General features: G+C 44.4%; 2 protein-coding genes and 1 non-coding gene across 3 annotated transcripts; 1 reads left to right on the forward strand and 2 right to left on the reverse strand.

Moving 5' to 3' along the window:
* Positions 1–6303: 6303 nt before the first annotated feature.
* Positions 6304–7242, reverse strand: OR1F1 (olfactory receptor family 1 subfamily F member 1). The gene has a single exon (XM_055408878.2). The coding sequence runs from the start codon at positions 7240–7242 to the stop codon at positions 6304–6306; it is 939 nt and encodes a 312-aa protein (XP_055264853.2).
* Positions 7243–13693: 6451 nt separating this feature from the next.
* Positions 13694–14650, reverse strand: LOC129545078 (olfactory receptor 1F1-like). The gene has a single exon (XM_055408877.2). The coding sequence runs from the start codon at positions 14648–14650 to the stop codon at positions 13694–13696; it is 957 nt and encodes a 318-aa protein (XP_055264852.2).
* A 2064-nt stretch (positions 14651–16714) lies between these two features.
* Positions 16715–16822, forward strand: LOC129545845 (U6 spliceosomal RNA). Its single transcript, XR_008683773.2, has one exon. It is a non-coding gene; the product is annotated as a U6 spliceosomal RNA (small nuclear RNA).
* Positions 16823–25816: the final 8994 nt, after the last annotated feature.

Genomic DNA, 25816 nt, shown 5'->3' on the forward strand with positions numbered 1-25816 from the left:
CGATGAAATATTTTTTCAAAGCAAAATTAATGCAAAAAATCTTGGAACAAAATATCAAAGTTTAAAGACAAGATCAGTAAATACTTTAGAGCTTCCGTTGATCAAGAGAAACTAAGATGACGATTCTTTCTTGAAGCCGAGATAGGAAAAGAACTAGATTTTGAAAATATTACTGATGTTTGATTCCACTGAACTTAGTGTCAAATATACACACCAACCAGACATTAGTTAAAGTGGTGAAGCCTACTCTGTTCAGTAGTTACAGTGGTTTCCCCCTTATCCTTGGGGGGTATGATCCAAGACCCCCAGTGAATACCTGAAACTATAGATCTACTGAACCGTATATATAGTGTGTTTTCTTGTACTAACATAATTGTGATAAAGTTTAATTTATAAAATAGGCACAATAATATACTAACAATAAAAATTAATAAAATAGAATAATTATAATGATATACTGTAATAAATGGAGAAGAAAATGGCAACCCACTCCAGTATTCTTGCCTGAAAAGTTCCATTGACAGAGGAACCTGGCAATCTGTAGTCCACAGGTCCCAAAGAGTCCAACATGACTGAGCAACTAAGCACACAGTTCAGTTCAGTTCAGTCGCTCAGTCGTATCCAACTCTCCGCGACCCCATGAATCACAGCATGGCAGGCCTCCCTGTCCATCACAAACTCCCGGAGTTCACTCAAACTCATGTCCACAGAGTTGGTGATGCCATCCAGCCATCTCATTCTCGGTCGTCCCCTTCTCCTGCCTCCAACCTTTCCCAGCATCAGAGTCTTTTCCAGTGAGTCCACTCGTCGCATGAGGTGGCCAAAGTATTGCAGTTTCAGCTTTAGCATCAGTCCTTCCAATGAACACCCAGGATCAATCTCCCTTAGAATGGACTGGTTGGATCTCCTTGCGGTACAAGGGCCTCTCAAGAGTCTTCTCCAACACCACAGTTCAAAAGCATCAATTCTTCGGCAATCAGCTTTCTTCACTGTCCAACTCTCACATCCATACATGACCACGGGAAAAACCATAGCCTTGACTAGATGGACCTTGGTTGGCAAAGTAATGTCTCTGCTTTTCAATATGCTCTCTAGGTTGGTCATAACTTTCCTTCCAAGGAGTAAGCGTCTTTTAATTTCATGGCTGCAATCAGCATCTGCAGTGATTTTGGAGCCAAAAAAAATAAAGTCTGACACTGTTTCCACTGCTTTTCCATCTATTTCCCATAAAGTGATGGGACCAGATGCCATGATCTTTGTTTTCTGAATGTTGAGCTTCAAGTCAACCTTTTCACTCTCCTCTTTCACTTTCATCAAGAGGCTTTTGAGTTCCTCTTCACTTTCTGCCATAAGGGTAGTGTCATCTGCATATCTGAGATTATTGATATTTCTCCCGGCAATCTTGATTCCAGCTTGTGCTTCTTCCAGCCCAGCGTTCCTCATGATGTACTCTGCATATAAGTTGAATAAGCAAGGTGACAATATACAGCCTTGATGCACTCCTTTTCCTATTTGGAACCAGTCTGTTGTTCCATGTCCAGTTCTGACTGTTGCTTCCTGACCTGCATACAGGTTTCTCAAGAGGCAGGTCAGGTGGTCTGGTATTCCCATCTCTTTCAGAATTTTCCAGTTTATTGTGACCCACACAGTCAAAGGCTTTGGCATAGTCAATGAAGCAGAAATAGATGTTTTTCTGGAACTCTCTTGCTTTCTCCATGATCCAGCGGATGTTGGCAATTTGATCTCTGGTGCCTCTGCCTTTTCTAAAACCTGCTTGAACATCTGGGAGTTCATGGTTCACATATTGCTGAAGCCTGGCTTGGAGAATTTTGAGCATGACTTTATTAGCGTGTGAGATGAGTGCAATTGTGCGGTAGTTTGAGCATTCTTTGGCAATCCCTTTCTTTGGGATTGGAATGAAGACTGACCTTTTCCAGTCCTGTGGCCACTGCTGAGTTTTCCAAATTTGCTGGCATGCTGGAAATGGGTGAATTTAACTCAGATGACCATTATATCTACTACTGTGGGCAGGAATCCCTTAGAAGAAATGGAGTAGCCATCATGGTCAACAAAAGAGTCTGAAATGCAGTACTTGGATGCAATCTTAAAAACGACAGAATGATTTCTGTTCGTTTCCAAGGCAAACCATTCAATATTACAGTAATCCAGGCCTATGCCCCAACCAGTAACGCTGAAGAAGCCGAAGTTGAATGGTTCTATGAAGACCTACAAGACCTTTTAGAACTAACACCCAAAAAAGATATCCTTTTCATTATAGGGGACTGGAATGCAAAAGTAGGAAGTCAAGAAACACCTGGAGTAACAGGCAAATTTGGCCTTGGAGCACGGAATGAAGCAGGGCAAAGGCTAATAGAGTTTTGTCAAGAGAACGCACTGGTCATAGCAAACACCCTCTTCCAACAACACAAGAGAAGACTCTTCACATGGACATCACCAGATGGTCAACACCGAAATCAGATTGATTATATTCTTTGCAGCCAAAGATGGAGAAGCTGTATACAGTTAGCAAAAACAAGACCAGGAGCTGACTGTGGCTCAGATCAGGAACTCCTTATTGCCAAATTCAGACTTAAATTGAAGAAAGTAGGGAAAACCACTAGACCATTCAGATATGACCTAAATCAAATCCCTTATGACTATACAGTGGAAGTAACAAATAGATTCAAGGGACTAGATCTGATAGATAGAGTGCCTGATGAACTCTGGACGGAGGTTCGTGACATTGTACAGGAGACAGGGACCAAGACCATCCCCATGGAAAAGAAATGCAAAAAAGCAAAATGGCTGTCTGAGGAGGCCTTACAAATAGCTGGGAAAAGAAGAGAAGCGAAAAGCAAAGGAGAAAAGGAAAGATATAAGCATCTGAATGCAGAGTTCCAAAGAATAGCAAGGAGAGATAAGAAAGCCTTCCTCAGTGATCACTGCAAAGAAATAGAGGAAAACAACAGAAAAGGAAAAACAAGAGATCTCTTCAAGAAAATTAGAGATTCCAAGGGAACATTTCAGGCAAAGATGGGCTCGATAAAGGACAGAAATGGTATGGACCTAACAGAAGCAGAAGATATTAAGAAGAGGTGGCAAGAATACACAGAAGAACTGTGCAAAAATGATCTTCATGACCAAGATAGTCACGATAACATGATCACTGACCTAGAGCCAGACATCTTGGAATGTGAAGTCAAGTGGGCATTAGAAAGCATCACTACGAACAAAGCTAGTGGAGGTGATGGAATTCCAGTTGAGCTATTTCAAACTAAGCACACACACTGTAATAAAATTATGTGAATATTGTCTCTCTCAAAATATCATGTACAAATGAAATGCCATTCCATCTTAACTAAGCACTCACTACACACAATGGCTGTAATTTTTGCACTTTGGAGTGCAACAGCAAAACTTGCACAAATTTCTTCTTCACAATTTCAAAAAAGATTGTTATGGTTGATCTTAGCAATCTCAGCATATTTTTTTCATCCTTTCCTTATCAGATTGAAAACTTCCATCTTTTTACTTAAAAGAAGCACTTTATGGCGTCTCTTTGGTGAATCTGAATTTCCAGAATCACTACTCTTGTGCTTTGAGGCTGTTAATAAGTAAAATAAGGGGTGACTTGAACACAAGCACTGCAATACCATGACAGTTGACCTGAAAACCCAGAGAACTGCTAAGTGACTAATGATCAGACTGTGCTGGATGAACAGATAATTCATGTCCTGGCCTGGACAGAGCAGAGGTGGCATTAAATTCCATCAGGCTACTCGTAATCGTGTGAAACTGAGAACTTATGAAGTGTTTATCTCTGGAATTTTTCATTTAATATTTTTCAAACCACAGTTGACCATGAGTAAGTGAAACTGTGAATGGGAGGGCGGGGAGGGACTAGTGTACTGACAGCAAGGGAAGAAGCTTGAGCACAGTTTCTGCAGAGGTCATTGGGCCTTTTGAAGGGAGATGAGGGAGTCAAGAGAGGGGATGGTGGGGGCTCGAGGAGAGAAGTGAAAAATTACAGAAAGCAGGACAAGAGGGTTAATTTTTGTGAAAATGTTTTGGAAAAAATTAACCATTAAAAACTATATTAAAACATGTATATAGGCTTCTGTAACACTTGAAGGGTGATGGAGATCTGAGCCAAGCCCATCAACTCCTTCAGGAAACTTTCTCATCTACCTCTCCAGTGACTTCCCCATACTGATTCAGTCATATAATCATTTATTCAGGCAAATAATAATTCTAGAGCAACCACTACATGCCAATTGAAAAAAAAAACAAAAAACTTTGTCCTTGCACTCATGGAGATACAGTCTAACTGAGGTAGGGAGCATGAAAAGGAAAAAACAAAATAATTACTTCAAGGAAATTGATTTAAGCTACTGACTCATTCTTCATGAAACATGCTACACTTTACATGAACCAGACCCAGTGCCCAATGCTGAGTGTACAAATGAAATGCCATCCATCTTAACTAAGCACTCATTACACACAATGGCTGCAATTTTTGCACTTTGGAGTGCAACAGCAAAACTTGCATAAATTTCTTACTTCTTCATGATTTCAAAAAAGATGATCTGATCCTTATTGCCAGAATGGAAGACCCAAAAAGAATGCAAAAAACTGCAGAAGATGGTTGTACACGAAAAGGCAAGCAATTCTGTAGGGATACCGTATTAGATTCCAAGGGCTGATGTAACAAAGTGCCACCAACTAGATGGCTTTAAACAACAGAAATTTATCTCACAGCTCTGGAGGTTAGAAGTCCAAAATCCAGGTGTTGGCAAGGTTGATTCCTTCTGGAGGTTCTGAGGGAAAATTCATCCTACCGTCTGTAGCTGCAGCAACCCTGGGGATCCTTAGGTTGCTTATTGCCAGCAATCCAGATGGTGCTTATAAATGCATCACTCCAGTCGCTGCAGCTGATTGCCAACCAAGAAAGTACATTGGGGTTCCCTGGTGGTCTAGAATACACCTTCAAGCAAGGGAAGTGGTTCGATTGCTGGTCCAGAAAGATCCCACATGCCACAGAGCAACAAAGCTCATGTGCCACAACTACTGAGCCAGGACACCCAGAGCCTCTGCCCTGCAGCAAGAGAAGCCACTGCAGTGAGGAGTCCACAGACCACAGTGAAGAGTAGCCCCTGCAACGGCAGCAAGGAAGACCCGCCACAGCCAAAAACGGAAGAAAGAAAACTGTTTTTCAAGTGCATTAGAACCCCTAGGGAAATTTTAGGGAGGGAAATTACTAAGCCCAAGTCTCAGCACAGTTCAGTTCAGTCGCTCAGTTGTGTCCGACTCTGCGACCCCATGAATCACAGCACGCCAGGCCTCCCTGTCTATCACCAACTCCCGGAGTTCACTCAAACTCATGTCCATCGAGTTGGTGATGCCATTCAGCCATCTCATCCTCTGTTGTCCCCTTCTCCTCCTGCCCCCAATCCCTCCCAGCATCAGGGTCTTTTCCAATGAGTCAGCTCTTCGCATGAGGTGGCCAAAGTATTGGAGTTTCAGCTTCAGCATCAGTCCTTCCAATGAATATTCAGAACTGATCTCCTTTAGAATGGACTGGTTGGATCTCCTTGCAGTCCAAGGGACTCCCAAGAGTCTTCTCCAACACCACAGTTCAAAAGCATCAATTCTTCTGCGATCAGCTTTCTTCACAGTTCAACTCTCACATCCATACGTGACCACAGGAAAAACCATAGCCTTGACTAGATGGACCTTGGTTGGCAAAGTAATGTCTCTGCTTTTTAATATGCTATCTAGGTTGGTCATAACTTTCCTTCCAAGGAGTAAGCGTCTTTTAATTTCATGGCTTCAGTCAACATCCGTAGTGATTTTGGAGCCCCCAAAAATAAAGTCAGCCACTGTTTCCACTGTTTCCCCATCTATTTCCCATGAAGTGATGGGACCAGATGCCATTGGTCAAGGTTTAGTCCAGCATTAGTATATATACTTTCAAAGCTCCACAGCTGATAATATCATACATTTGAGATTGAAAACCAATAGTGGTTTCTGAGAACATTTCCAGAAGGAAATACAAAAATATTTGTTATGTGTAATTTTTTAAAGTGATCACTTAGAAAGGAAAACTTGACCTTTTTGCAAACTAACTAGGAATAAATGCAATTACCTGTTCAAAGGGGTGTACTTAAGTCCCAGGTCATTGATAAGTATCTGCTGAGAGTATATCTTTATTCTGAGTTCTTTGTAGACACTGACAGATTGCTACATTTCAGTGAATTGGCAAAGATTTACACAACTGCCAATGAAAGATCTATGGTACCATCATCAAGAAGAGCATGTTTTCCTGCCAATCACTTTTTGCAAGGCCCCTTTCAAGTCCCTGTTCCTCAGGCTGTAGATGAAAGGATTCAGCATGGGGGTCACCACCGTGTACATCACAGTAGCTGCAGTGTCCTTCTCAGAAGAATGTGAGGATGAAGGGTTGAAATACACAGCAATGATGGTGCCATAGAAGAGGGAAACCACAGCCAGATGGGAGCCACAGGTGGAGAAGGCTTTCCATCTCCCCTTTGTAGATGGGATCCTCAGGACAGCACAGGTGATAAGGACATAAGAAGCCAGGATGCAAACAAACGGGGTGATCATGATCAGGGCACCCTCGGTCAGAATCATCACCTCATTGAGGTGTGTGTCAGAGCAGGAGAGTTTGAGGAGGGGGGTCACATCGCAGAAGAAGTGGGGGATGGCACTGTCTGCACAGAAGGAGAGGCGCGCCATCAGCAGGGTGTGCAAGAGAGCATTCAAGCTGGCGGTGACCCACGAGCCAGTGACCAGCAGGACACAGAGCTGGGGGGTCATCTTCGCTGAATAGTGTAAGGGGTGGCATACAGCCACAAAGCGGTCATAGGCCATCACAGCCAGGAGGAAATTGTCCATGTCCACGAACATGAAAACAAAGTACATCTGCGTGAGACACCCAGAGAAGGAAATGGTCTGGCTCCCGAGTACGTGGTTGGCCAGCACCTTGGGGACAGTGGTGGAGGAGAAGCAGGTGTCCACGAAGGACAGGTTGCAGAGGAAGAAGTACATGGGGATGTGCAGGCGGGAGTCCACGCTGGTGGCCAGGAGGATGAGCAAGTTTCCCAGGACCGTGGCCAGGTACATGGTGAGGAAGAACAGGAAGAGGAGCTGCTGCTGCTGGGGCTGCCTGGAGAGCCCCAGGAGGAGGAACTCAGAGACTCTCGACTGGTTTGCCCCTCTCATAAGCTGAATCTGAGTGAATAGACAACAGCAAAATCAGATACCCAGACAAGGAAGGTCAATAGCTGTGAAATCAGGTTCCAGGCAGGATCACATTTGCAAATCAGTTCATAGATTTGCTACTCCCGTTGTGCCCACCCCACCCACGCTCATGATCTCCAACATTCAGTTCTGATGTTTTCCCTATTGGACTCACTGATTCTTATGTTATTAGAATCCCATGGACAGAGGAGCCCGACGGGCTACAGTCTACAGGGTCGCAGAGTCGAACACGAGTGAGCGCCTAAAACTTTAGGGTCGCCCTCGTGTGGCCGCTTTGGGGAATCACAGTCTTTGCTGACTGGTCTGGAAGAGACGTGACTAGAACAACCAGCTGCTTGGTTAGTTGCTAAACCGTGTCCAGCTCTTTGCGACCCCGTGGACAATCGCTCGCCAGGTTCCTCAATCCATGGAATTCTCTAGGCAAGGATACTTAAGTGGGCTGCAATTTCCTCCTTCAGGGGATCTTCCCTGAACCAGGGATCCAACCCACATTGGCAGGTATTGCCAGGCAGATTCTTTACCACTGAAGCACCAGGGAAGCCGATGAATAATCAGCTGATGGTGTATTATTATCTTGAAAATACCATTGCTTTCTCCCTTGTACTTTATTGAGGATTTATTGAGGCATAACTGACGAAGTTTTTATTAAAAAATCTGAAAAACAGGCAAGCTTCTACACAGCATGACTCTTTGACTATATGGTCTCTGCTTAAATACTCCAGTTCTTCCCCTACCCACCTAACTCATACGTGGCTCTTAAAGAAACAAGAGGAACAGTTGATCATTACTGGGTTCATCTTGAGTGACACCTGATGGACTCATGACCCCCTGCTATTAACTTCCTGTATCTGGAAGACATAGCAGAGGAGGTTCCTTTAAAAATTTCCTGTCTTAATAGATATCAATGTCTTCACTGCTGTATTCTTACCTGGGGGAGGTTGGTGCTTATTGCCATCAAGCGTTCTTCATGTCTGGATAAGTGGTCATCCGTGCTTCTATCCATTTTGAGGACCAGAACGTCTTGGCAACACAGATAAGGACCGTGAGTGAGGAGCCGGGGTCCATGGCTCTAGCCCCCTGTGCAGGAAAAATACGTGTGGCAGCCACAGAGCAGGTGTTTGCAAGAACTTCACAGCCATTGGGGCCAAATTCCCTAAGAGCCTCATTAGAGAGAAGAACAAGGATTTAATAACTGAATCTCTCCATCTATGGGCACAGGCCCAGATCAGCCAGGTCCCAGGTTTGAGGTCCCAGGGAATTTTGTCTGGGATTTATCGCCAAGTGCTGGCTTCATTTCTGATATCTTCAAGTTTTGACCCAAGAGTGACATCTAAACCTTAGACAATATTTTTTACCGTCATCGTTTGGTACAAAGAGGCCAAAAAGTAGGCAAGACAATTATGTATGCAGTGGGATTGTGTCTTTTAAAAAATGTACATACTTTATTTAAAAAATAATTTTATATACTTATAAATTTGGGGCTGTGCTTGGTCTTCGTTGCTGTGTGGCCTTTTTTCTAGTTGCAGCAAGTGGGGGCCACTCTCTAGTTGTGGCGTGCAGCTTCTCCCTGCGGTGGCTACTCTTGTTGCAGAGCTTGGGCTCCAGAGCAGAGGCTCAGCAGTCACGGTGCACAGGCTCAGTTGCTCTGCAGCGTGTGGGATCTTCCCAGACCAGGGATCAAACTGGGTCTCCTTCATTGGCAGGCAGAGTCTTTAACACTGAACCACCAGGGAATCCCCATTCCTTACTTTAAAAATACTTTTTTTGCCAAAAAAAGTGCTAACCATTATCTGAGTCTTCAGAGAGTCAGAATCTTTTGCAGTAGTAACATCAAAGATTACTGTTTATATGTCACTATAAAACTATCATAATAATGAAAAACTTTCACATATTGAAAGAATTACCAAAATAGGACAGAGACACAAAGTGAGCAAATGTTTCTGGGGAGATGGCACCAAGAGACTTCTTTGACACAGAGTTGCCACCAACTTTCAATTTGCTAAAAAAAAAAAAAAGAAAGAAAGAAAACAGTGCAATAACATGTAGCACAATAGAATGCAGCATGCCTGTGTTCCTCACAGCGGGAGCAGGAGCCAGAGCACCTGCATTTCCACCAGTTCCTAAGCCCTGATTCTCACAGAGTGATTTGAATAAGGATAAGTAGCACCTGCATACACAATGGATGTGTTGCAGGAGAGGATTCCTCAAGCTTAGGAAATCAGATCTTGTCATTGGGAGTAAGCCTGGCTGAACTTTGCCCCAGAAGAATACATTTATTACACTGGATGATGAAAAATCTGCCCTTTGCTCTGGAAAGACACTCCATTTCTATCTTCCAGTGCTGTTCATTATAGAAGCATCCTTGAAGAAATGGTCTAGAACAAAAGAAGTGAATGTCTCTAGTCACAAAATGTGCAGAAAAGCAATAAACACATGGAGAACTGTGTCTTACAAAGCATGTATTAATTTTATACTCGTGATTTTTTAAATAAATTTATTTATTTTTCACTGAACTGGGTCTTCGTTGCTGCACAGGGACTTTCTCTAGCTGTGGAGAGTGGGAGCTACTCCCTAGTTGCAAGGGCTTCTCATTGCCATGGCTTCTCTTGTTTCAGAGTCTGGGCTCCAGAGTGCAGGCATCAGTGGTTGTGGCAACAGGCTTAGCTGCCCTGCGGAATGTGTGGAATCTTCCTGGACCAGGGATGGAACCCCTGTCCCCTGCATTGGCAGGTGGATTTTTAACCGCTGGACTACCAGTGACCTCTGTTTCCTTTATTTTTAACAGTGAATGGGAGATGTAGACATTCACCATTGACTATTCTTTCTAAGTATAGAATTATATTCTAATTTTCTCTAGTGTAGAAGCTTAAAAAAAAAGATACTGACATGGGGAAAGAACCCTTCATCAAGTCAACTGTTTTAGAAAGTCTGAGGGAATGAATCAACACAAGCTGAAAGGAAGTAGAGATGTGATTTTAATATTAACTAAAGCCTGCTCTAAGATGAACAAGGGATTAAAGAGGATAAAGATCTTTCAGTTATTAACAGATACAACCTATGATGAATGTATAACATTCATGAAGCTCCATGCCCTCCATAACCCAGCAACAAACCAAAAGGTAAAATATATTAATATACAGAGAAAAAATAGTTGAAATGTTTATTACTTTAAAGATCAATCCACATCCAAATATTATAGAGAAAATAGTTAAAATGTTCATTACTTTACAAATCAATCAATATCCAAATATTATCATCTTCATATACACTTATTTGAAGCCTGTTTCACAGATACAGCTATGATGTAGAAGAAACCTGATTGAAGTCCATTCCACATAAAAAAGACCCCAAGGATCCAACAGGAATCTCAAAGGTAGAAGGGTAAATCTGAGCTGGGTGTTCACAGGCAGAGCTGGTTTGACACAGTGGAGCTGGGAGCCCCCATGCATGGAGCCACCATGGAGCAGAGTCAGAATTTTATGGAGGATAAAATAAACTTGACCTCCAATAACTGTGACCCGATGCCAGAGGTGGACCCCCAAAGGGATGTGAGCCACAAGCATCAGTGATGCAGCAAAACAGGCCTCCAGGAGATCAAACAAGATCAAGGTTCAGTAGCTACACTGGGTTCTAGCAACTCACACAATCATGGCCTTGGGCGGGTCCAACTTCCAGTTCTCTCTCTCCACCTGGCAACAGAAAGCAAGACTGACTGACTCCTTTGAGTGAATTTCTGAGATGCTCTGACACCAAGAGAGAGGTACTGGACTTCCTGACAGTTTTATCAGGTGGGGTGGGGCAGAAATAATGAAGAAATAAAGGAATGATGACCTTAATTTTTACTCCAAGCTGGGGCAATAGGTATGTAGGCTAACTGTGACACTAAGGAACACAAAGATTTCTATACCAGGAAGTGTACAGCTGTGTTATTTATAACACAGAGACACTTTAAGTTGTCCAGAGTCAAGAAATAAATAAACTCTTGAGAGTCCCTTGGACTGCAAGGAGATCCAACCAGTCCATTCTAAAGGAGATCGATCCTGGGTGTTCATTGGAAGGACTGATGCTAAAGCTGAAACTCCAATACTTTGGCCACCTCATGCGAAGAGTTGACTCACTGGAAAAGATTCTGATGCTGGGAGGGATTGGGGGTGGGAAGAGAAGGGGACGACAGAGAATGAGATGGCTGGATGGCATCACCGACTCGATGGACATGAGTTTGAGTGAACTCCGGGAGTTGGTGATGGACAGGGAAGCCTGGCGTGCTGTGATTCATGGGGTCGCAAAGAGATGGTCACGACTGAGTGACTGAATTGAACTGAACTGAACGAGTGGATAAAATATTATATGGCCATTAAAATCAAATTTCTAAGACTTTAACTGACATGGGAAGAAGGAGATGGAAAGTGAGAACACAAATGGGAAAAGTGCAGCCAACTTTTCTAAAGCTATATTTATGTGTAATACTGAAGTTATCTTGGAGCAGAAAATTTACAAGTTATTTTGATCTTCTTCTTAGTGATTTTTTTTATGTTCCAAGTATGTAGGTATTACCTGTCAAGTAACAAAAGTGATTTTTAAATGGGGAAATTTTTAAACTCCTTCTCAAGCAAAAAGGTTCAAATTAAAAGTTAAGGCAAGGATTTCCCTGGTGATCTAGGGGTGAAGAACTTGCCTTCCAATGTGGGAGATGCGGGTTCCATCCCTGGTTGGGGAACTAAGATGGTATATGCCTCTGGGTAACACAGTCCCTTCACTGCAACGAAGACCCAGCGCAGCCAAAATAGATAAAAGTTTAGGCGACATTCATTCATCCTTTTTTTTCTTTCAGCTAGATCTGAGTATTGCCTTTGGTCTAAGAGCAGTGCCAGACACTGGGGAATAAAGTAAATAGCGTGTGAATTTGGGTATGGACTGTTTCATAATATGTGGGAAATCCTTGTGGGGGGGGGTGAATAAACCAAAGAAAACACAGAGCTCGAGAATCAGAAGGGCTCGTGGAGGACGAGGTGGCATTTGACTTGGTTTGAGGTGTGGCAGAGGGTTGCTAGCCAGGGCGGAAAGCAAGGGGCATGGGTCCTGGCAGAAGGAAGAGCGAATGTTGATTAGCATTCCTGGTATCAAAAATTGCCCGGCTGACCCCGCCCCCTAACATCAGACAGCCAATCAGGATGCTCACAGGGAGTTTCCGCATTCTGCGTCGCTTCGCCTCTCCAAGCTCTGAACCAAAAGTCCAGCTGAGCCTCTGAGTCTCACCTGAACTTTTACTATCGACTTTAGTCCTCATATTTCACTCGGTTGTTTCTTTATCTCCGTCTCATAACTACTCTTGTGAGCGTTTTTGGGACCCAATCTTTATGACTCACCATGACAGAGAGCTCATAAGATGATGGAGACCAGTGATTCGTCATCCTGACTGCACAGTAGAATCAGGAGATTTCTAAAATATCAGTGTTGGGACCCCACTTCCAGAGATTCTGATCTATCTGGTCTGTGCTGGGACCTGGACAATAGCGGGCCGTAACTTCCAGGTGTCTTTCAGTTCAGTTCAGTTCAGTCGCTCAGTTGTGTCCGACTCTCCGCGACCCCATGAATCACAGCACGCCAGGCCTCCCTGTCCATCACCAACTCCCGGAGTTCACTCAGACTCATGTCCATCGAGTCGGTGATGCCATCCAGCCATCTCATTCTCTGTCGTCCCTGTCTCCTCCCACCCCCAATCCCTTCTATCATCAGAGTCTTTTCCAGTGAGTCAACTCGTCGCATGAGGTGGCCAAAATATTGGAGTTTCAGCTTTGGCATCAGCCCCTCCAATGAACACCCAGGATTGATCTCCTTTAGAATGGACTGGTTGGATCTCCTTGCAGTCCAAGGGACTCTCAACAGTCTTCTCCAGCCAGGTGTCTTTAATATTCAAAAATATGTGGAACATGTATCTTTCTAAAGTGAAGTGAAGTCACTCAGTCGTGTCTGACTCTTCGACCCCATGGACTGTAGCCCTCCAGGCTCCTCCGTCCATGGGATTCTCCAGGCAAGAATACTGGAGTGGGGTGCCATTTCCTTCTCCAGAGGATCTTCCTGACCCAGGGATCGAACCCAGGTCTCCCGCATTGCAGGCAGACACTTTAACCTCTGAGCCACCAGGGAAATCCCTTTCTTTCTAAACATACCACTTAAAAAGAAAAAATTGGATGTGGTTGTAAAATAATTCAAAAGTTAGTTATTAAAAAAAAGTCTCTTTATTTGGTAGGTGCAGCAGGGTTATAGGTGAATTAGGTCCACAAATAAATAATGATTGTCTTCTACATGCCCCTAGCACAGACATAAAAATATTTCCTTCCAGACTACCCTTGGCAAAACGGCTCAACAGATACTCAGTTGATAAGAAAATAAATCTGCATGGGGAGGAGGCTCAGTTTTGATTCTCTCCTGAGACAGAAAACATTTTCCTGCCAACCACTTTTCCAAGAGCCCTTTTCAAGTCCCTGTTCCTCAGGCTGTAGATGAAAGGATTCAGCATGGGAATCACCACCGTGTACATCACAGTAGCTGCAGTGTCCTTCTCCGACGAGTGGGAGGACAGAGGGTTGAAATACACAGCAATGATGGTGCCATAGAAGAGGGACACCACAGCCAGATGGGAGCCACAGGTGGAGAAGGCTTTCCATCTCCCCTTTGTGGATGGGATCCTCAGGACAGCACAGGTGATAAGGACATAAGAAGCCAGGATGCAAACAAACGGGGTGATCATGATCAGGGCACCCTCGGTCAGAATCATCACCTCATTGAGGTGTGTGTCAGAGCAGGAGAGTTTGAGGAGGGGGGTCACATCGCAGAAGAAGTGGGGGATGGCATTGTCTGCACAGAAGGAGAGGCGCGCCATCAGCAGGGTGTGCAACAGGACATTCAAGTTGGCGGTGATCCACGAGCCAGTGACCAGCAGGGCACAGAGCTGGGGGGTCATCTTCGCTGAATAGTGTAAGGGGTGGCATACAGCCACAAAGTGGTCATAGGCCATCACAGCCAGGAGGAAATTGTCCATGTCCATGAACATGAAAACAAAGTACATCTGCGTGAGACACCCAGAGAAGGAAATGGTCTGGCTCCCGAGTACGTGGTTGGCCAGCACCTTGGGGACAGTGGTGGAGGAGAAGCAGGTGTCCACGAAGGACAGGTTGCAGAGGAAGAAGTACATGGGGATGTGCAGGCGGGAGTCCACGCTGGTGGCCAGGAGGATGAGCAGGTTTCCCAGGACCGTGGCCAGGTACACGGTGAGGAAGAGCAGGAAGAGGAGCTGCTGCTGCTGGGGCTGCCTGGAGAGCCCCAGGAGGAGGAACTCAGAGACTCTCGACTGGTTCACCTCTCCCATGGGGCTTGGAGCCTAGACCCAGAAGCAGACAGCAGCAGGAAAAATTCAAAGGCCTGGAAAAGGATGGTTAAAATGGGGCAATTAAGAAGAATGTGAGGAGAAAGGCCGTGTTATTAACACCTTACTGAGGTCTTAGCACGTTTCTCCAGGTGTGTTTTGTGCCTCTCATATTAGGAAAATGAGGGCAGTTTCCTTATGCTTGTGCTGTACCTCCAGAAGGACACCGAGAGAATGTGACAGTGGTTTTGTCCCTAATTTTTGTGTATGTTTAAACTTTCTACCATAATCATGTATTTTTTAATGTAAGTATCAGAAACACTACAGATACAGGAATATTAATAGAGACTTAATTATTTATGATGAGTACTGGATAACACAAGTGTAAAGGGTTAACATAGAGACTGCGTGTAGTAAGCATATGCCCTGAAACAGAGTACTGATGTCACTGATATAACGTCACTAGTGATGTTGCCTTAGAGAATGTTTTCTGGCTCCCTTACCTCTAGTCTGTAGCTGTTACACATTCCTAGCACACCAGTTCTGAGAATGGTATCACGACCAATCAAACACTGCTCCCAAGGTGGTGATGATAGTGTCGCTGCTACTCCTTCCTGGGCTCAAACTTCTGGAGCCATTTACAGAGCACTGAGCCAGCCTTGTTGGCTATGTGTGCTAAGCTCCCTAACTCAAATTCGTAAAATTAAAATGGAAACAACCCAGAGGACTGGCAGAAACTCAGTCTGTGTGTTTTCCTCACTGTTCAGGGTCTCATAAACAGATAAAACATACTGGCTATGCCTGGGCAATCTCAAGGAACTGCAGATGAGCTTAAATCTGTTTCTACAGAGCCGCTAAAAGGGAGATGTAATGAGGAGTGCCCCCTCAAGGCTTTACACCTTAGGGATGTAAATAAATAAATTTACATAAATAAATGAATGATGAAGTCCCACCCATCTGACTCTTACCCAGGAAAAATGGCAGTCTTCATGGTCCCCAGAATTCCCATGTTTGCTTCTCTTTTCTAGATCTGGCGAGAGATTTTTTTTCTGAAGGAGAGGGATTTATCTTAGGTTTTTTCAGGCTGAGTCTGCATGAACAAGGGGATAGGGTGCACAGACACAGCCCTTTGTGCAGGAAGGATGTTTGGGTATCACACGGCCAGCTCTTTACAGGAGACTAGATGGCCACTAGGGCCATATGCCCTGAGGGCCTCATTAGAGTCAAGGAGATAGTCACTGTCTCCTCTCCTCTGTGGGCTATTTTTGGATCCAACACTGATAATAAAGACCTGTCATCAGTTATATAATTGCTGCTTCAGGACTTGGCAACACTGAAAATGATGCAATTTGGGGGATCGTCAGTAGCCGCAACCCTTCTCCTAAAGAAAACTCCCAATTCTATATTTTATCCCCCGCCTAGCCTTGCTGGGACATACACATGAAGCTGGATAAGGGTTAACCTTTGGATCACCTAGATCGGTACTGAATTCCAGACCCACATCATCAGTGTATGACCTTGAGAAAGCTACCAATCTTCAGAGAATTACAAATTTTCACTCTCTGTAGAAAGGAGAAATAAAAATCACCTTGTATAATTGTGAGATTAAATGAGGTACACCCATGACCTCTAACTTCATCAATGCATTAGGCTAGGACCGTGTCCACTAGGTGGAGGTTAAAGGTATTTGTGATATTTATACCCTTTGTTTTCTGCTTAATCACCTGTGTTTTGGATAAATAACATTTGGAAATAGTGTCACATATTTATCTTCATATGTCAAAAGTTATTTTTACAATGGGTCAGTGGAAAAATCTTTCATTCTATATTTTAATTTGGGGGTAAGTGAGGTAGAAATAGGAAACATTGCTGAGTTCATTTATAAATTGGTAGAACATGGATGTTAATGAGGAACAGAGAATTCCTGAGTCCAATACATAGTGCTCTATTTGTTCAGAGGGCAAGATCTGGCTTTAAGATGCCCAATAAAGCCTTTAATCTTATGCATTACAATTTACTTTCCTGAGTTGATAGTATTGAAGAGTTACTCATAAAAACCATAAACCTGTGCTCGCTTCGGCAGCACATATACTAAAATTGGAACGATACAGAGAAGATTAGCATGGCCCTTGCAGCAAGGATGACACGCAAATTCGTGAAGCGTTCCATAAAAAAAAAAAAAAAAAAAAACCATAAACCTGGGTCATAAGTGACAGTTGAATTCCTTAAAAAAAAAAAAAAAGGTCCTTTAGACATCAGAGTTTTTCTGCTTCCCTGGTGGCTCAGAGGTAAAGCATCTACCCGCGATGCGAGAGACCTGGGTTCAATCCCTGGGTCGGGAAGATCGCCTGGAGAAGGAAATGGCAAGCCACTCCGGTACTCTTGCCTGGAAAATCCCATGGACAGAGAAGCCTGGTAGGCTACAGTCCATGGGGTCGCAGAGAGTCGGACACGACTGGGCGACTTCACTTTCACTTTCTAGCTAGTCATCCACTACTTGGGTTTCGTTCCGTCACTCAGTCAGGGATCGAACCCGGGTCTCCTGCATTGGAGGCAGACGCTTTAACCTCTGAGCCACCAGGGTTTACACTACTTGGGTTATTGGTCATCAGTGTATTTCCCATGCTAACTAGGGCGTTTTAATAAACATCTTTAACCTGCTCCCAGCAGCTCAAAGGGTTTCCCAGGTGGCGCTAGTGGTAAAGAATGCACCTGCCAATGCAGGAGACAAACGTGGGTTCGGTCCACGGGTTGGGAGGATCCCCTGGAGGAGGGCATAGCAACTCACTCCAGTATTCTTGCCTGGGGAGTCCCATGGACAGAGGAACCTGGCGGGCTACTAACCATGTCGTTGCAAAGAGTCGGACATGGCTGAAGTGACCCAGCATGCGTGTAGTAACTCAAAATAAGAGTCTCAGGACTGTAATGAGCCTTCATGTCTCCATCAGATACATGCTATGACATCAAGTTCTCTACACTCCATCTCCAAAAATAGGCCAATGTCCCCACAAACAAAATTAATTATCAAAGATCTGGGGAGGGGGAGGAGAATGGTGACTGGATTATCAGCTTAAGGAGAAATAGACGCTATTGGCTGATGTAACTGCAAAGTCCAAAGTTCTTCTTGCAAAGCCTGTGTGTTTCAGACAGGGCTAGATTCAGGTGCCCAAATAATGACATCAGGACCTGTTTTTCTCTATCCTCTACTCTGTTTGCTTCTGTTTGTCTTCACTCTGCAGGCTCTCTCCATGTGACAAAAAGGTAGCCACCAATACCTCCAAATTCACATCTTCCCAGATTAACCATCTAAGGACGCTTCTATCAGTTTATTGGCACTGTTGTAAGGCAAGACTATGATCAATCCTTCTTGAATCATATGCCCAGATCAGAATTAGACATGTCTGATGGGAAAGTGGGGTATTCTGGTCAACATGTGTCATAAACCCAGCCCATTACATATGGGAATTCAGTGATAGAAATTTATCACCAGGACTAAATGGAGGAGAGGAGGAGTTTTGCAAATATATCCAAAAGAAAAGAGAAAGGAAAGAAATGGGAAGGAATGCTATGGAACATATATATTTCCATATATATGTACACAGAACACAAATATATACTGTAAGATCAAAACGGCCCAATGATGTTAGATAAAAAGAACTCAGACACCAAATAGGTTGTGTAACAGGCTTTAATGGCGAGGGCCCCCGGGCGGGGTTCCCGGCCCCAGGCAAGTGAGGCCGAGGAAGTCTGGCTGAACAAAGACAAAGAGCAACTTATATAGCTTCACAGTAAGGAGCAGCGAAATTTTTCCCGAATAAGGCAAGGTTTGGAATGGTGGTTTCTCATAGGTCAGTTAGTCGAGGAGGCGAGACCGGGTTGGTCGCTTGGGAGGTTAGGAGGGGGGGTTGATTTCTGTCAAGAGCTGTTACCTCAGAGACTTTCGAGCTGCGGGGAAGGAATGAGGAAGTAAAACAGTCAGAGTCCGGCGGGACTTTATTCCCGCTGGCGGGAAAGGAAGAGGAGAAGGAGAAGCCAAGATGGGTCCCCCGCCCGGCATTACATATATGTTTTATATATATATATAAACAAAATAAAATAAATAAATATCAGTTACTATGATCCATTAGAGTCACTCCATCAGCTGACCTGAGTTAAGCAAAGGATTGCAGAAGGAATACTCAAGACACAAGAATAAATTAGCTATTTTAAAAGTTCAGTTCAGTTGCTCAGTCGTGTCCGACTCTCTGCGACCCCATGAATCACAGCACGCCAGGCCTCCCTGTCCATCACCAACTCCCAGAGTTCACTCAAACTCATGTCCATCGAGTCGGTGATGCCATCCAGCCATCTCATCCTCTGTTGTCCCTTTCTCCTCCCACCCCCAATCCTTCCCAGCATCAGAGTCTTTTCCAGTGAGTCAACTCGTCGCATGAGGTGGCCAAAGTATTGCAGTTTCAGCTTTAGCATCAGTCCTTCCAATGAACACCCAGGATTGATCTCCTTTAGAACGGACTGGTTGGATCTCCTTGCAGTCCAAGGGACTCTCAAGAGTCTTCTCCAGCACCGCAGTTCAAAAGCATCAATTCTTTGGTGATCAGCTTTCTTCACAGTCCAACTGTCACATCCATACATGACCACTGGAAAATCCATAGCCTTGACTAGACAGACCTTGGTTGGCAAAGTAATGTCTCTGCTTTTTAATATACTATCTAGGTTAGAGTGAATGAAAAAAAAGACAAAAACCATAATTAATGACAATCCAGTAGCATTCAGCATACCTAGCACCCAGATCTTGGTTTCTAAATACCATTCTCTACTAAAAGGAAACAGGATTCCTTACAGAAAGGGCTGCTTTCAGGTGTGGGCAGAAAAAAAGTAAGGTGAGTGAGTCTAAGACATTATGTGTGTGCCAAAAAATAAGGAAATGCTCAATGTCCAATGTGGACATATATGAACTGCAAATGACTTTCAAATGGATCACGATATCCATATATGATGCTTAATGTACTATTTTATTTTATTTTGCTCTGCCGTGAGTCTTGTGGGTTTTTAATTCCCTGACCAGAGATTCAACCCACGCCCTGGGCAGTGAGAGGATGCAATCCTAAACCACTGGATTGCTGGGGAATTCCCTGTACTATTCTTTCAACTTTCAATTTTCTTCAGGAATGAAATTTTTCAAATTGAAGATTTGTGATAAACAGAGATTTTTTAAAATAAACAAAGATGCCAGCTTGAAAGGGCTCTTCCACTGGTGGAATCTGGAATAATTTAAGCATCAAAGAGAATAATAGGGAATTCCCTCGATGACCAGTTGTTAGGACTCTGGGCATTCACTGTGGAGGGGGCAGTTTTCCACCCCTGGTGTGAGACCTAAGATCCCACAAGCTGCATCAGTTCAGTTCAGTTCAGTTCAGTCGCTCAGTCGTGTCCAACTCTTTGCGACCCCATGAATCACAGCATGCCAGGCCTCTCTGTCCATCACCAACTCCCGGAGTTCACTCAAACTCATGTCCACAGAGTCGGTGATGCCATCCAGCCATCTCATTCTCTGTCATCCCTGTCTCCTCCCACCCCCAATCCCTCCTAGCATCAGACTCTTTTCCAGTGAGTCAACTCGTCACATGAGGTGGCCAAAGTATTGCAGTTTCAGCTTTAGCATCAGTCCTTCCAATGAACACCCAGGATTGATCTCCTTTAGAATGGACTGGTTGGATCTCCTTGCAGTCCAAGGGACTCTCAAGAGTCTTCTCCAGCACCACAGTTCAAAAGCATCAATTCTTCGGCGATCAGCTTTCTTCACAGTCCAACTCTCACATCCATACATGACCACGGGAAAAACCATAGCCTTGACTAGACGGACCTTGGTTGGCAAAGTAATGTCTCTGCTTTTTAATATGCTATCTAGGTTGGTCATAACTTTCCTTCCAAGGAGTAAGTGTCTTTTAATTTCCTGGCTGCAATCAGCATCTGCAGTGATTTTGGAGCCCAAAAAAATAAAGTCTGACACTGTTTCCACTGTTTGCCCATCTATTTCCCATGAAGTGATGGGACCAGATGCCATGATCTTTGTTTTCTGAATGTTGAACTTCAAGCCAACCTTTTCACTCTCCTCTTTCACTTTCATCAAGAGGCTTTTGAGTTCCTCTTCACTTTCTGCCATAAGGGTGGTGTCATCTGCATATCTGAGGTTATTGATATTTCTCCTGGCAATCTTGATTCCAGCTTGTGCTTCTTCCAGTCCAGCATTCCTCATGATGTACTCTGCATAGAAGTTAAATAAGCAGGGTGACAATATACAACCTTGATGTACTCCTTTTCCTATTTGGAACCAGTCTGTTGTTCCATGTCCAGTTCTAACTGTTGCTTCCTGACCTGCATACAGGTTTCTCAAGAGGCAGGTCAGGTGGTCTGGTATTCCCATCTCTTTCAGAATGTTCCACAGTCTATTGTGATCCACACAGTCAAAGGCTTTGGCATAGTCAATGAAGCAGAAATAGATGTTTTTCTGGAACTCTCTTGCTTTCTCCATGATCCAGCAGATGTTGGCAATTTGATCTCTGGTGCCTCTGCCTTTTCTAAAACCTGCTTGAACATCTGGAAGTTCACGGTTCACATATTGCTGAAGCCTGGCTTGGAGAATTTTGAGCATGACTTTATTAGCATGTGAGATGAGTGCAATTGTGTGGTAGTTTGAGCATTCTTTGGCAATCCCTTTCTTTGGGATTGGAATGAAGACTGACCTTTTCCAGTCCTGTGGCCACTGCTGAGTTTTCCAAATTCGCTGGCATATTGAGTGCAGCACTTTCATAGCATCATCTTTCAGGATTTGAAATAGCTCAATTGGAATTCCATCACCTCCACTAGCTTTGTTCTTAATGATGCTCTCTGAGGCCCACTTGACTTCACTTTCCAAGATGTCTGGCTCCAGGTGAGTGATCACGCTATCATGATTATCTTCATCGTGAATATCTTTTTTGTACAGTTCTTCTGTGTATTCTTGCCACCTCTTCTTAATATCTTCTGCTTCTGTTAGGTCCTTACCATTTCTGTCCTTTATCGAGCCCATCTTTGCATGAAATGTTCCCTTGATATCTCTAATTTTCTTGAAAAGATCTCTTGTTTTTCCTATTCTGTTGTTTTCCTCTGTTTCTTTGCATTGATCGCTGAGTAAGGCTTTCTTATCTCTCTTTGCTATTCTTTGAAACTGTGCATTCAGATGCTTATATCTTTCCTTTTCTCCTTTGCTTTTTGCTTCTCTTCTTTTCACAGCTATTTGTAAGGCCTCCTCAGACAGCCAGTTTGCTTTTTTGCATTTTTTTTCCATGGGGATGGTCTTGGTCCCTGTCTCCTGTACAATGTCACTAACCTCCGTCCAGAGTTCATCAGGCACTCTATCTATCAGATCTAGTCCCTTAAATCTATTTGTTACTTCCACTGTATAATCATAAGGGATTTGATTTAGGTCATATCTGAATGGTCTAGTGGTTTTCCCTACTTTCTTCAATTTAAGTCTGAATTTAGCAATAAGGAGTTCATGACACAATCTGCATAGTGCAGCCAAACAAAATAAAAACCTATAAGTGATTATGAACTACTACTTTTATTTATTTATATGTCTGTGGCTGTGCTGGGTCTTTATTGCTGTGCAGGCTTTTCTCCAGAGTTGCCTGTGCAAGGGCCTCTCATTGTGCTGGGTCTAGAGCTCAGTAGCTGTGGTTCCCAGGCTTAGTTGCTCTTCTGAGTTTTAGATCCTCCCAGCCCAGTGATCAAACCTTTGTCTCCTGCATTGGCAGGCAGATTCTTTACCACAGAGTCCTACCAAGTGCTGGGGTCAGCCTAACAATGAAGCACCCTCTTGCTGCAGAAGAATAAGGAAAAATAAGACTCAGAAATAAGGTAGGGATCAGGGGGCTGATGTCACTCGCAGGCAAAAGCCCAGATCCTAATCCTTGCATGCCTTTTATTGCTAACATCTACTTCCTTGTACGTACTCTAAGAGATAGCTCAGGGATAAAGAATTACAGTGCACAGTCCTCAATGTCAAACCTTCAGGCCTTTCATGATTCCGTTTAGCCCTTCAGCTAGTGACGACCTCTCAGCAACTCCCTCAAGACTCTGGTGATGAGAACAGTCACTGATGGCTTTCCATCAATCACATCTGTACCTCAACATCTTGTTTTCAAGATGTTTTTCCATGATGTACTTTCCCAGCCCTTTGCCTGGGGGTGATGAGAAAGTCATTCTTATTTTTCAAAAAAGCCCTGTTAATCATAGTACAGGCCTGTGCATAGCATATTCCCTACACCAAGGAAGCCCTATAAGTGATTATAAAATACTAAATATGTCAAAATTTGTGAATCAATATTAACGCTATTTTTAGAAGAGAAAATTTTAGGGTAATTTGCCATAAATATGTTTAAGTGTTAGTCGCTCAGGCCTGTCCGACTCTGTGCGACCCCATGGACTGTAGCCCCTCCTCTGTCCATGGAATTTTCCAGACGAGAACACCGGAGTGGGTTGCCATGCCCTCCTTCAGAGGATCTTCCCGACCCAGGGATCGAACCGGATCTCCTGAATAACTGAAGGTGGAAATGAACAATTAAAGGAATGAATTTAGCATTTACTCTTTTTCTTCTTCCTTCTCCCTCTCCCCCTCCCCTCCTTCCTTCTCTTCTTCTTTAGGAGAGTTGGCGATAACGTCATCGCTTCGGGGAAGGGCCCTGGGTAGGGCAGGTGCGCTTCTTCATCATGACAGGCTGCGGGCTGCGCAGGACGGCGTGGCTCTGCGAACGGCAGCCGCGCGCAACCCTGGAGGTACTTGTTCTTTCGGATCAAGCGCGGGCGGCTGCGGTGGATGGCCCCGGCGGTCGTGGGGCTGGTGGTCCGCACGTAGGAAGGGGCCTGCTTTCGCGGGTCGGATCTCCGCTCCATCACCACCCCGACCCCTTTACAGTCAGCGGCGGCTCCGGGCTCACAGTATTGGGGTGAATGAGCCCGTCTTAACTGAAGGCGTTGCGGGCCTTCGGCCTATTGGGTTCGGTGCTGAGTCTGCTTGTTCCTGCTGACCTAGAAGCTGGAGCGGTTCCACACGTCCATCCCTTGCTTATGAGCCTACAAGGCGTCAGCTCTTCTCCTTGCGACAGACAGACACAGGAAAAAGCGAAAAGTTCGTTTTATAGTCTATGCCAGTTAAGAAATACAGAAAACTGATAGGACTAGAAAAGATGCTGATTGCAGGCAGGAAAATATACCATTTAAGACCTGCTTTTGTGAAGTCTTCTGCAGTGAGGATCTGATGTCACCATGAAGGGATTTAGTGCTTTTCTAGATATAAGGAGATACAAGGATTGAGATCATAACGTGAAAGTGAAAGTCGCTCAGTCATGTGGAATTCTCTAGAGTTGGTAGCCTTTCCCTTCTCCAGGGCATCTTCCCAACCCAGGGATCGAACCCAGGCCTCCTAGATTGCAGGCAGATGCTTTACTCTCTGAGCCACCAATGGCAAGCCGCTACAGTACTCTTGCCCAGAAAGTCCCATGGACGGAGAAGTCTGGTGTCCATGGGGTCGCAAAGAGTCGGGCACGACTGAGCAACTTCACTTTCACTTCACTTTATGAAGTCACTACCACTGAAGGAGGAGACAGACAGAGCTGGGCTCCATCGTAGGCCAGCATGTGAACATTAGGCTACACGCGTCGTCACCCTCCCAATGGACTCTGAACTTTGTGCCGGTGTCTATAGAAGTAGCATACCAATGGAAAACCAGACCCCCCCCCCCACCCCCGGGATAAAAGAGCCTCAGGACTTGTACTTGGACTCTCGGTTGCCTAAAGAATATGCTAATTATCTCTGTAACAGAACACAGTGGTAAATTCCATTGTGTTATGGTGATATGACCACAGGCCTATTGATAAATGTCCACTGTTTATCTAGTCTTGTGACACACGAATCATGGGTTAACTTTGATCGTATCTCTCTTTTAACTTGTCCAGACTAGTTTCAAGGAATTTGGGGAGGTGAATCTGAGCACGTACACTTAAGGTATATAAACTTTTCACAAAAACTGGTTGGGGTCCTTGGCTAACAGGAGACTCTGCCTTGGGCCCGCCAGTGTAGTAAACTGCACTCCACTATCTGCATCGTCCTTTTGAGTGAGTTTGTTTCCCGGAACGCGTGGCTACAACACCACCATCCCTCTTTGGTGAAACAACAGTTACCAAGTTACCAGAAAACATTAGTAATACCTCCAACTCCAGTGCAACACCATAGGATTTGTTGAAGCCTTCTCTTCCCAACTCCACCAGCAAGAAATCTGGCTCCCGCTAGTCTCAATATATGAACGTCTTTGTGAAGTGCTCTTGTTGTTGTTGCTCAGTTGTTAACTCTTTTCACACTGTTTGCAACCCCATGGGCTGCAGTACACCAGGCTTCCCTGTCCCTCACTGTCTCCCAGACTTTACTCAAACTCATGTCCATTGAGGCGGTGATGCCATCTAACCATCTCAGCCTCTGTCGTCCCCTTCTCCTCCTGCCATCAATCTTTCCCAGGATCAAGGTCTTTTCCAATGAGTCGGCCACATCAGGTGGCCAAAGTACTGGAGCTTCAGCTTCAGCATCTGTCCTTCCAATGAATATTCAGGGTTGATTTTCTTTAGGATTGACTGGTTTGATCTCCTTGCAGTGAAAGGGACTCTCGAGTCTTCTCCAGCACCACAGTTCAAAAACATCAATTCTTTGGCACTCAGCCTTCCTTATGGTCCAACTGTCACATCCAAACATGACTACTGGAAGAGCCATAGCTTTGACTGTACAGAGCTTTATCAGCAAAGTCCCCTGTACACAGCCTATTTTCCTGACCTTACCAGGCTGCCTTCTGAGTTGGCTGTCTCAGGATGAAATGACCCTGCCTTCTGGCCTTTGTCTAGTTAGCCCTCTTGTCAGATTCCACATGTGAACTGTTTGTACCAATACGTATGCCCTCAATTCTCTAGACAAGTGACTCCAACCAGAAACAACTTGGCCTCCCAGAGGACTTTGGACAGTGTATGGAGACATTGCTGGTTGTCACAAGGAGGCCACTGACATCCAGAGGCCAAGGATGCTGCTGGACACTCTGCCATGCACAGGCAGCCTCACCCCCACAGAGACACCTGATTGAAACTTTTG

This window comes from Moschus berezovskii, chromosome 27, assembly GCF_049115385.1.
Source record: "Moschus berezovskii isolate FMDL1 chromosome 27, NW_MosBer_1.0, whole genome shotgun sequence".
In the NCBI taxonomy this organism is placed as follows: Eukaryota; Metazoa; Chordata; class Mammalia; order Artiodactyla; family Moschidae; genus Moschus; species Moschus berezovskii.

Bases quoted from the DNA above. Each gene is read 5' to 3' on its own strand.
- OR1F1 (XM_055408878.2), bottom strand. From the start codon at position 7,242: ATGAGAGGGGCAAACCAGTCGAGAGTCTCTGAGTTCCTCCTCCTGGGG.
- LOC129545078 (XM_055408877.2), bottom strand. From the start codon at position 14,650: ATGGGAGAGGTGAACCAGTCGAGAGTCTCTGAGTTCCTCCTCCTGGGG.